Below are 12,622 nucleotides of genomic sequence, written 5' to 3'. Positions count from 1 at the left end.
GCCAGGTCTCTGACCTCCTCCCTATAGGCTGTCTCATCGTTGAGGGAGAGGTTGTTGTCCTGGCACCACACCGCCAGGTCTCTGACCTCCTCCCTTATAGGCTGTCTCATCGTTGAGGGAGAGGTTGTTGTCCTGGCACCACACCGCCAGGTCTCTGACCTCCTCCCTATAGGCTGCCTCATCGTTGAGGGAGAGGTTGTTGTCCTGGCACCACACTGCCAGGTCTCTGACCTCCTCTCTATAGGCGGTCTCGTTGTTGATCAGGCCTACCACTGTTGTGTCATCGGCAAACTTAATGTTGGTGTTGGAGTCGTGTCTGGCCATGCAGTCATGAGTGATCAGGGAGTACAGGAGGGTACTGAGCACGTACCCCTGAGGGGCCCCCGTGTTGAGGATCAGAGTGGCGGATGTGTTGATACCTACCCCCACCACCCGTCAGGAAGTCCAGGATCCAGTTGCAGAGGGAGGTGTTTAGTCCCAGGGTTCTTAGCTTAGTGATGAGCTTTGAGGGCATTGAATAGCATTCTCACATAGGTCTTCCTTTTCCATACACCGCCACCTACTGTACTGGAGTGTGAAGCCACTTCAACCTGCCTTTCCTTGCACCTGACACGTCCGATCCCCGGCAACATGGGCACCCCTACTCTCTCGTCAGGTTCCACCTGACACTTCCGATCCCCGGCAACATGGGCACTCCTACTCTCTCGTCAGGTTCCACCTGACACTTCCGATCCCCGGCAACATGGGCACTCCTACTCTCTTGTCAGGTTCCAACTGACACTTCCGATCCCCGGCAACATGGGCACCCCTACTCTCTCGTCAGGTTCCAACTGACACTTCCGATCCCCGGCAACACGGACACCCCTACTCTCTCGTCAGGTTCCACCTGACACTTCCGATCCCCGGCAACACGGACACCCCTACTCTCTCGTCAGGTTCCATCTCTGAACTATTGGAGCACGTGTCCCTCTTTCTGAAGCCACCCTTCCTCACCGTTTCCCTCAGCGATCCTCACTGCAGTTAATTCAACGTCACTCTCGTCACATTCAATTTCCTTCTCTCCTTCTCTAGCTCTTCCAGAAGTTCTGCGTTATCCTCTATTCCATATTCACTCAAAACATATTCTGCTTTTCTCCTTTTTTTCTTCCCCTTCGTCAGATCTTCCAGAAGGCTTGTGCAATCTCCCACTCCATATTTATTCATAATTTCCTCCTTTTCTACCTGTGCGCCATCTTACTGCCAATGAACCCACAGCCTCTGACCCTTGAGCTGCKCTGCCAACCTCTTCAAGAGCAGCCATTGTTATGATTTAACTTCAACGCCAAGTATAGGCGCTTCTCGTTGTCGTCATCAACTAAACTACCCCCACAGGTTATGAGAGGATGCTGCTTGGTGCGGCCATACAGGGGAAGGAGAGGGAGGGGCTTAAACAGTTTGAGTCTGGTCATGGCCAGACTGTATCCGTGTAGCCAAACAACAGTGTACAGTGCATTTGGAATGTTTTCAGACCCCTTTCCGTTTTCCACATTCTGTTACAACCTTTTTCTAAAATTGATAAAATATTTTTTCCCCCTCATCAATCTACACACAATACCCCATAATGACAAAGCAAAAACACGTTTTTGGAAATGTTTGCAAAAAATAAAAACAGAAATACCTTAAATACATAAGTATTCAGACCTTTTGTCATGAGACTCGAAATTGAGCTCAGGTGCATCCTGTTTCCATTGATCATCCTTGATGTTTCTACAATCAATTGATTGGATATGATTTGGAAAGGCACACACCTGTCTATATAAAGGTTCCACAGTTGACAGTGCATGTCAGAGCAAAAACCAAGCCTTGAGGTCGAAGGAATTGTCTGTAGAGCTCCGAGACAGGTTTTTGTCGAGGCACAGATCTGGGGAATGGTGCTGAAAATTTTCTGCAGCATTGAAGGTCCCCAAGAACACAGTGGCCTCCATCATTCTTAAATGGAAGAAGTTTGGAACCACCAAGACTCTTCCTAGAGCTGGCTGCCCGGCCAAACTGACCAATCGGGGGACAAGGGCCTGGGGACCTCCCTGACCAAGAACCTGATGGTCACTCTGACAGAGTCCTAAAGTTTCTCTGTGGAGATGTTTGCCCTTCTGGAAGGTTCTCCCATCTCTGCAGCACTCCACCAATCAGGCCTTTAAGGTAGAGTGGCCAGATGGAAGCCACTCTGTAAAAGGCACATGACAGCCTGCTTGGAGTTTACCTAAAGGCACCTAAACGACTCTCCGACCATGAGAAACAAGATTCTCTGATCTGATCAAACCAAGATTGAACTCTTTGGCCTGAATGTCAAGCGTCATGTCTGGAGGAAACCTGGCACCATCCCTACAGTGAATCATGGTGGTGGCAGCATCATGCTGTGGGGATGTTGTTCAGCGGCAGGGACTGGGAGAGTAAAGTTCAGAGAGATCATTGATGAAAACCTGCTCCAGAGTGCTCAGGACCTCAGACTGGGGCGAAGGTTCACCTTCCAACAGGACAACGATCCTAAGCATACAGCCAAGACAACACAGGAGTCGCTTCGGGACAAGTCTCTGAATGTCCGGACTTGAACCAGATCGAACATCTCTGGAGAGACCTGAAAATATCTGTGCGGTGACGCTCCGCATCCAACCTGACAGAGCTTGAGATGATCTGCAGAGAAGAATGGGAGAAACTCCCCAAATACAGGTGTGCCAAGCTTGTAGCGTCAAACCCAAGAAGACTCGAGGCTGTAATCGCTGCCAAAGGTGCTTCAACAAAGTACTGATTATAGGGTCTGAATATAGTGTATATATTTATTTTGTTTAGTTAGTAAAAAATTCTAAAAACCCYTTTTTGCTTTGTCATTATGGAGTATTGTGATGTCATTATGGGGTATTGTGATGTCATTATGGGGTATTGTGATGTCATTATGGGGTATTGTGTGTAGATTGATGAGGGGCAAAAACAATGTAATCAATTTTAGAATAAGGCTGTAACGTAACACAATGTGGAAAAAGTCAAAGGGTCTGAATACTTTCCGAGTTCACTGTAAGCTCACAAGATCAGGATGGTTTGTACGAGGCTAGATTTGTAGGTATACACATACGCTTGTTTTACTTCGTTTTTGTTTGAATCCAAGATCTCCTACCCCTCTTTCCCAGTAGAGAGGCTGGTGAAGGGTGAATAAAGTATCTCTCAGACCGTCCCAGTAGAGAGGCTGGTGAAGGGTTAATAAAGTACCTCTCAGACCGTCCCAGTAGAGGCTGGTGAAGGGTTAATAAAGTACCNTAATAAAGTACCTCTCAGACCGTCCCAGTAGAGGCTGGTGAAGGGTTAATAAAGTACCTCTCAGACCGTCCCAGTAGAGGCTGGTGAAGGGTTAAAGTACCTCTCTGTCTCTCTGTCTCAGATCATCCCAGTAGAGAGGCTGGTGAAGGGGAGGTTTCAGGATAACTTTGAGTTCATCCAATGGTTTAAGAAGTTTTTTGATGCCAACTACGACGGGAAGGAGTATGACCCTGTGACCACACGCCAGGAGGGCACCCCCTCACCCAACCCAGGTACACACACACCCCTCTGCTGCATCACCATGTCCTCACCGCTCCTCACCAAATCATCTCATTTCCCACAAACCCAAATGATCCTCTTCCACACCAGGTAAAAGTGATCCATCCTGCCCGTATGTTCATGTGCTACTCTAAAGGGTTTTGACTTTGTTCTCTCCCTCTGTGGTGCTTTGTTTCCCTCTGTTGTTTGGGGTGACCTGTTGGCAAGTCTTTTTCAGGTTATTATAGTAGAACTGTGATGGAGGTAGCTGTTGATTGGGTGCTAGTGAGAGTCTTGTTAAGATTGGTTGTGTGTCCAGGCCCCCAGAGGACGTCTCCCACGGCGACCAAGACATTCCACGCCCCCCCGAGGCAGATACAGTCCGCCCCCATCCGCAGGGCGACGCCCACCAGAGCGTCAGACGCTGAGATACTAGAACTGAACCAGCAGGTAGGTACACACACACACACACAGTAATACTGAAATACAAACATAAAAATAAGAATTCTTATCAAACAAGTACCTAATTTATTCTCTATATATTTTTATTTCTAAATATTTGATATACAGTGCCTTCGAGAAAGTATTCAGACCCCTTGACTTTCCACATTGTTACGTTACATCCTCATTCTAAATGTTTTTTWGTTTTTTTTAATCCTCAATCTACACACAATACTCCATAATGACAAAGCCAAAACAGGTTTTTAGAAAATGTATTAAAAATACAAAACAGAAATACCTTATTTTTGCTATGAGACTCAAAATTGAGCTCAGGTGCATCCTGTTTCCATTGATCATCCTTGAGATGTTTCCACAACTTGGTTGGAGTCCACCTATAGTAAATTAAATTGATTGGACATGATTTGGAAAGCACACACCTGTCTTAAATGAAGAGGTTTGGAAGCATCAAGACTTCTTCTAGAGCAGGCCGCGCTAACCTGACCATCGGGGGAGAAGGCCTTGGTCAGGGAGGTCCCCAAGAACATTCTGCAGCACTCCACAATCAGCCTTTATGGTAGAGTGGCAGGCGAAAGCCACATGAAGCCCGCTTGGAGTTTACCTAAAGCCACATGACAGCAGCCCGCTTGGAGTTACCTGAAAGCCATAAGCGTTGATCAAAGCCCAGCGTTGGAGTTTTACCTAAAGCCACATGACAGCCCGCTTGGAGTTTACTAAAGCACATGACAGCCTGCTTGGAGTTTACCTAAAGCCACATGACAGCCGCTTGAGTTTACCTAAAGCCACATGAAGTGCCGCTTGGAGTTTACCTAAAGCCACATGACAGCCCGCTTGGAGTTTACTAAGCCACATGACATGCCCTGGGTTTACCTAAGCACATGACAGCCTGCTGGAGTTTTCCTAAAGTCCACATGACAGCCGCTTGGAGTTTACCTAAAGCACATGACAGCTGCTTGGAGTTTACCTAAAGCATGAAAGCCCGCTTGGAGTTTTACCTAAAGCCACATACAGCCCGCTTGAGTTTGCCTAAAGCCACATGACAGTGTTTGGAGTTTTACCTAAAGCCACATGAAGCCCGCTTGGAGTTTACCTAAAGCCACATGACAGCCCGCTTGGAGTTTACCTAAAGCCACATGACGCCTGCTTGGAGTTTTACCTAAAGCTACATGACAGCCCTCGCTTGGAGTTTACCTAAAGCCACATGACAAGCGCGCTTTGGAGTTTGCCTAAAGCCACAATGACAGCCTGCTTGGAGTTTACCATAAAGCACATGAAGCCGCTTGGAGTTTACCTAAAGCTACATGACAGCCCGCTTGGAGTTTACCTAAAGGCACCTAAAGGACTCTCAGAAACATGATTCTCTGGTCTGATGAAACCGAGATTGAACTCTTTGTCCTGAATGCCAAGCATCACGTCTGGAGGAAACCTGMCAGCATCCCTACGGTGAAGCATGGTGATGGCAGCATCATGCTGTGGGGATGTTTTTCAGCGGCAGGGACTGATAGACTAGTCAGGATCAAGGCAGGGATAAACGGAGAAAAGTACAGAGATCCTTGATGAAAACCTGCTCCAGAGCGCTCAGGACCTCAGACTGGGGCGACGTTTCACCTTCCAACAGGACAATGATCCTAAGCACACAGCCAAGACAATGCAGGAGTCTGAATGTCCTTGAGTGTCCCAGCCAGAGCCCGGAGTTGAACCCGATCGAACATCTCTGGAGAGACCTGAAAATAGCTGTGCAGCGACACTCCCCATCCAACCTGACAGAGCTTGAGAGGATCTGCAGAGAATGGGAGAAACTCCCCAAATACAGGTGTGCCAAGCTTGTAGCGTCATACCCAAGAAGACTTGATGCTGTAATCGCTGCTTAAGGGGCTTCAACAAAGTACTGAGTCTGAATACTTATGTAAATGTGATATTTACTCTCCTCCTCCACCTCTCCCTCTCTCTCCTCTCCCTCATCATATGTGTGTGTGTGTCTGTGTGTGTAGATGTTGGACCTAAAGCTGACAGTGGATGGTCTTGAGAAGGAGAGAGATTTCTACTTCAGTAAGCTGAGAGATATCGAGCTGATCTGTCAGGAGAATGAGACCAACACCAGCCCAACACTCTCCAAGATCATGGATATACTGTACGCTACTGAGGTAGGACACAGACGCATACAGACTATATAAACACACACAGACTGGTGGCACTGGAGGGCCAGTAGAGGGCAGTGTACCTGTGATTGCAGTCTGTCCTGTTCCATCACACAACTAATATTAATCTTCTAATCAGTAGAAGTAGAATTAATCATAATTTATTAACTCTAATAGCAATTGTTTGTTAAAGGGGAAGTTCAGTAGAGGAACCATCTAACATCAAGTTGTAAAATAGTGAACTTCCCCTAAACTATTACGCTATTTCTTCACATAAGCGCAGCAATGRGCACATAGCAGTATGCGATAAGCACGAATATACCAAAATGCAATAAATAAGTGGGAAAAACACCATTCTCAAAAGTGAACGCAAATGCGATCATGCATGTAATACTTTTATTATAAAAGGGACATTTTTATGGTGAAAATGATCTTCCCCAAACTTAYCTCAAGTGCCGTCTAAGTATGTCAGATAGGTTCTGAAGTTATTTGGCCACTTTAGTTGTGATACAAACCTTATTAAAACAAATAGGCCAGGCTACATGAGGTGTGTGCGACTATGATTTTAAAAAGTTGGTGGAAAAAAAGGCATGAGTTGTTTCTTGCCTTACTGCACACAAGCTGGGCATCATTCACACGTGATAKTATACACAACATGACCAGAAGTATGTGGACACCTGCTCGTGGAACATCTCAATCCAACATCATGGTCATTAATATGGAGTTGGTTCCCCTTTGCTGCTGTAACAGCGTCCACTCTTCAGGGAAGTCATTAATATGGAGTTGGAACCCCTTTGCTGCTATAACAGCCTCCACTTCTTCTGGGAAGTCATTAATATGGAGTTGGACCCCCTTTGCTGCTATAACAGCCTCCACTCTTCAGGGAAGTCATTAATATGGAGTTGGACCCCCCTTTGCTGCTATAACAGCCTCCACTCTTCTGGGAAGTCATTAATATGGAGTTGGTCCTCCCTTTGCTGCTATAACAGCCTCCACTCTTCAGGGAAGTCATTATATGGAGTTGGACCCCCCTTTGCTGCTATAACAGCCTCCACTCTTCAGGGAAGTCATTAATATGGAGTTGGACCCCCCTTTGCTGCTATAACAGCCTCCACTCTTCAGGGAAGTCATTAATATGGAGTTGGTCCCCCTTTGCTGCTATAACAGCCTCCACTCTTCTGGGAGGCTTTCCCCTAGATGTTGGAACATTGCTGCTATAACAGCCTCCACTCTTCTGGGAAGGCTTTCCACTAGATGTTGGAACATTGCTGCTATAACAGCCTCCCACTCTTCTGGGAAGGCTTTCCCTAGATGTTGGAACATTGCTGCTAATAACAGCCTCCACTCTTCAGGGAAGTCATTAATATGGAGTTGGTCCCCCTTTGCTGCTATAACAGCCTCCACTCTTCTGGAAGCTTTCACTAGATGTTGAACATTGCTGCTATAACAGCCTCCACTCTTCTGGGAAGGCTTTCCACTAGATGTTGGAACTTTGCTGCTGGGACTTGCTTTCATTCAGCCACAAGAGCATTAGTGAGGTCGAGTAAGGCACTTAACCCTCTTCTTCCCACCTTCTGGATAAGAGCGTCTGCTAAATGACTAAAATGTAAACTAAAATGGGCACTGATGTTGGGTGATTAGGCCTGACTCGGAGTTGGCATTCCAATTCTTCCCAAAGGTGTTCAGTGGGGTTGAGGTCAGGGCTCTGTGCAAGCCAGTCAAGTTCTTCCACACCGATTTCAACAAACTATTTCTGTTGGACCTCGCTTTGTGCACGGGGGCATTTCATGCTGAAACAGGAAAGGGCCTTCCACAAAGTTGGAAGCACAGAATCGTCTGTCATTGTATGTTGTAGCATTAAGATGTCCCTTCACTGGAACTAAGGGGCCTAGCCCGAACCATGAAAAACAGCCCCAGACCATTATTCCTCCTTCACCAAACTTTACAGTTGGCACTCTCCATTGGGGCAGGTAGCTTTCTCCTGGCATCCGCCAAACCCAGATTCGTCCATTGGACTGCCAGATGGTGAAGCGTGATTCATCACTCCAGAGAACGCGTTTCAACTGCTCCAGAGTCCAATGGCGGCGAGCTTTACACCACTCCAGCCGAGGCTTGGCATTATGCATGGTGTTCTTAGGCTTGTGTGCGACTGCTCGGCCATGGAAACCCATTTCATGAAGCTCCCGACGAACGTTGCTTCCAGAGGCAGTTTGGAACTCTGTTGTGTTGCAACCGAGTGCTACGCGCTTCAGCACTCTGTGGTCTCGTTCTGTGAGTTTGTGTGGCTTACCATTTCGTGGCTGAGCTGTTGTTGCTCGTAGACGTTTCCACTTCACAATAACAGCACTTACAGTTGACCGGGGCAGCTCCAGCAGGGCTGAAATTTGACAAACTGACTTGTTGCAAAGGTGGCATCCTATGAAGGTGCCACGTTGAAAGTCACTGAGCTTTTCAGTAAGGCCATTCTACTGCCAATGTTTGTCTATGGAGATTGCATGGAGGTGTGCTCGATTTTATACACCTGTCAGCAACAGGTGTGACTGAAAGCCAAAACCACTAATTTGAAGTGGTGTCCACATACTTTTGTATATATATATATATTTTACAAGTGATAGGCTAATATCACCCATTAGAATATTCTTGATTTAATCTTATCTTTACATATACTAAATAATGTGATATTAGTTTTGATTTAGAATGCACCATTATCATGCACCTGTCTTGAAACAGGCAAAAATACATGTCATCTATGCACTTAAATAGCAAATGGAGGACACTTTTCCCAGGGTTCATTTTCATGCCAGCCCGGTAGGCTATACTTCGGTTGTGAAATAGATATAGTAGGCCTAGTCTATAGAAAGCTGATGGGATCCTCCTCTTTTTAATAGAGGCCATCAACACTGTTTTCTCACACAATTGCATATAGACATTTTGTGCAACATGAGCTCTCATGAAGTGTTTGATTAGATTTTGATGTCAGAGTGATTAGAGGGACAATAGAGTGCTGAGTACCAGGCAGTTAGCAAGTTTGGTAGGCTGCTAATGACCATCAGAGCTTGGAGAAGCCTAATTACTGTGACTAAACGATCTCGTGGAATTTGACTGTTCGCCGGTGTGGCGGTAATACTGTCACCGTAACAGCCCTAACCATGGCTCACTTTCCACCTCTCCTCTTCCCCAGGGCGAGGTTGACCTTCTCAGCCAACTTACCTGATCATTAAGGTGAATAGAATGAACAACTACACACACCATTAACACAACTTCACACACACTCCCAGCTATCCCCTGACCGCTGTCTGACCTGTGTTTTAGGATGGCTTTGTGGCGGCAGCGGATGAGGAGGCGCCACGTGGAACATTCCTCCGCTCTCTCCCAGGATCAGCGCTTCAAGATTCTCATCTCCTACTCCTATTTTATTACTCTCCTTCTCAGCCTCCTCCCTCTTCCTCCCGTCCCTCATTTTCCCTTGTTCCCCCTCCCTCCTCCCCTCCAACCCCTCAGACATGTCAGGCTAACGCTGTACACTTAATCTGTATGGTTGGTGTTAGCAGGATGCTAGGCTAATGGCTAGCTCTGAACAGTTCATCTGTTTGGGAGTGTTAGCAGGATGCTAGGCTAATGGCTAATGTAAATTAGATGACAGAGTAGCAGAGCATGGATCTATAGCGCCCTCTATCTGTAGAGACAGGTAACAACTCACTAATCTCTGAACCCATAAAAATCTGTCATGATTGTTTCGGATGAGGGGAGACTAAACTCCCTCCACAGACTCACTGGTCCAGTTCAGCATTAGGGTCCAGTACCATGTACATATGATGCGGGAGATCGTTGAAGAATCACTTCGGAATTGAACGTCGGGAAATGCCTTCAGAACCGGCCACTGGGGCAACAGTGAGCGTTATGACCCTCCAGTAGACTTGGGTTTTTACCATGGCATTGAGGACAAGGGTGGTAGATGGGGGTGGTTAACTAACTAAACGTAACCCTTCATTTAAAAATGTTGACTTTTGGAGCAATGGGACAATAGACAACAGCAGAGTGTCAAAAACAGTGAACTTTGACATTTGGATAAATGCCTAGTTGTGCAGTGAGACAGAGCTTGTTGTATATGATATATCAGTCCCTGCATTAACAATATGGACCAGTACCAGTTGACCAGAACCATCTCAGTCCATTAGGACTCAACATAATTCATATCAAGTCGCCCCGTCGTATCAGAATGATCCAGAAACCAACAATACAGTGTGATTAGCTGAGGCCAGCAGAGACAGGAAGCAGAGACAGGTCTGTTCAGTAGGGAGCAACATCCCAGGATATTCAGATAGAACAGCATTATACGAGAACAGAACCTCCTCAACATTCTGCAGGTTTTAAAATTACCCCTGGTTCTATTTTTGATTTAAATGAGTTATTTAACGTTACTAATTTAACATTAGCTTGGAGTGGCTAACAGGTTAATGTGAATCTATTACCCTGAGAAAGTTTAATAAAATGTATATGAACAAACACTACTACACTGTATATACTAATGGGTGAATATTGAGTATTGATTATTAATGAATTGATTTGAAGTGTTTTTTTTAGCAGCTGTTTTTGATTTGGAGTTTCTTCTTGTTGGGGGCGGGGCTTAAGTGACTGACAGCTGTCAGCCCCCGGTTGTCATGGCAGCCCTGTGACTGTCATGCATCGTTGGAGTTTTATTACGGAGGCTGAATAAACAGTGGGTTCAAAACCAGAAGGAACGCGACTGGTCGACTCTTACTGTAGGTGCACACACACACACACACACACACACACACACACAGGCCACGTGTTCTGGCCCAACGCCTCGGTCCCCGAAGGTGTTTAGGGAGGTGCTCAGATCTGTGTTCAGTCCATTTTTACATCCTGGAACAGAAACGGTGCAGAACTTAATGACCAGTTGAAAAACAGAGAGGGGTTGGGGAGCACTGTCCTTTAAACAGAGAGGGGTTGGGGAGAAGCCTCTCTTTAAACAGAGAGGGGTTGGGGAGCATGTCCTTTAACAGAGGGGGTTGGGGAGCGCTGCTCTTAACCAGAAGGGGTTGGGACACTGTCCTTTAACAGAGAGGGTTGGGGAAGCCGACTGCCTCTCTTTAAACAGAGAGGGTTGGGGGAAGCACTGTCCTTTAAACAGCAGAGGGTTGGGGACACTGTCCTTTAAACAGAGAGGGGTTGAGGATGACACTCTTTAACAGAGAGGGTTTGGGGACGCGTTGCTCTTTAAACAGAAGGGTTGGGAGACGTGCTCTTAAACAGAGAGGGGTTGGGGAGGCACTGTCCTTTAACAGAGAGGGGTTGGGGAGCACTGTCCTTTAAACAGAGAGGGGTTGGGGAGCACTGTCCTTTAAACAGAGAGGGGTTGGGGAGCACTGCCTTTAAACAGAGAGGGGTTGGGGAGCACTGCCTTTAAACAGAGAGGGGTTGGGGAGCCTGCTCTTTAAACAGAGAGGGGTTGGGAGCGCTGCTCTTTAAACAGAGAGGGGTTGGGAGCGCTGCTCTTTAAACAGAGAGGGGTTGGGGAGCGCTGCTCTTTAAACAGAGAGGGGTTGGGGCAGCGCTGCCTTTAAACAGAGAGGGGTTGGGAAGCACTGCTTTTAAACAGAGAGGGGTTGGGAGCCTGTCCTTTAAACAGAGGGTTGTGGGAGCCGTGCTCTTTAAACAGAGAGGGGTTGGGAGCGCTGCTCTTTAAACAGGAGGGGTGGGGAGCCTCTCTTTAAACAGAGAGGGGTGGGAGCGCTGCTCTTTAACAGAGAGGGGTTGGGGAGCGCTGTCTTTAAACAGGAGGGTTGGGGGACACTGTCCTTTAAAAGAGAGGGGTTGGGGAGCGCTGTCTTTACAAACAGAGAGGGGTTGGGGAGCGCTGTCTTAAACAGAGAGGGTGTTCGGAGCGCTTGCCTTTAAACAGAGAGGGGTTGGGAGCGCTGCTCTTTAAACAGGAGGGGTTGGTGGAGCGCTGCTCTTTAAACAGAGAGGGGTTGGGAGCCTGCCTTTAAACAGAGAAGGGGTTGGGGAGCGCTGCTCTTTAAACAGAGAGGGGTGGGGAGCGCTGCTCTTAAACAGAGGGGTTGGGGAGCGCTGCTCTTTAAACAGAGAGGGGTTGGGGAGCGCTGTCCTTTAAACAGAGAGGGTTGGGGAGCGCTGCCTTTAAACAGAGAGGGTTGGGAAGCACGCTTTAACAGAGAGGGTTGGGGAGGCTGTCCTTTAAACAGAGAGGGGTTGGGGAGCGCTGTCTCTAAAAGAGAGGTTGGGAGCGCTGCTCTTAACAGAGAGGGGTTGGGGAGCGCTGCTCTTTAACAAGAGAGGGGTTGGGAGCGCTGCTCTTTAAACAGAGAGGGGTTGGGGAGCGCTGCTCTTTAAACAGAGAGGGTTGGGGGAGCGCTCTCTTTAAACAGAGAGGGTTGGGGAGCCTGCTCTTTAAACAGAGAGGGGTTGGGGAGCGCTGCTCTTTAAACAGAGAG

General features: G+C 47.3%; 1 protein-coding gene across 1 annotated transcript; it reads left to right on the top strand.

Moving 5' to 3' along the window:
• Positions 1-3,409: 3,409 nt before the first annotated feature.
• LOC112073411 (microtubule-associated protein RP/EB family member 3) lies at positions 3,410-9,998 on the top strand (the record flags this gene model as incomplete). The annotated part of the gene is made up of 5 exons (XM_024140709.2): positions 3,410-3,560; positions 3,866-3,996; positions 5,997-6,149; positions 9,325-9,365; positions 9,456-9,998. Coding segments are annotated over 4 exons (468 nt in total), but the record flags the coding sequence as incomplete, so codon positions are not given.
• Positions 9,999-12,622: the final 2,624 nt, after the last annotated feature.

This window comes from Salvelinus sp. IW2-2015, unplaced genomic scaffold (assembly GCF_002910315.2).
Source record: "Salvelinus sp. IW2-2015 unplaced genomic scaffold, ASM291031v2 Un_scaffold2254, whole genome shotgun sequence".
In the NCBI taxonomy this organism is placed as follows: domain Eukaryota; kingdom Metazoa; phylum Chordata; class Actinopteri; order Salmoniformes; family Salmonidae; genus Salvelinus; species Salvelinus sp. IW2-2015.
Note: the sequence above shows the minus strand (reverse complement) of the source record. Positions and strands in the feature narration are given on the sequence as shown.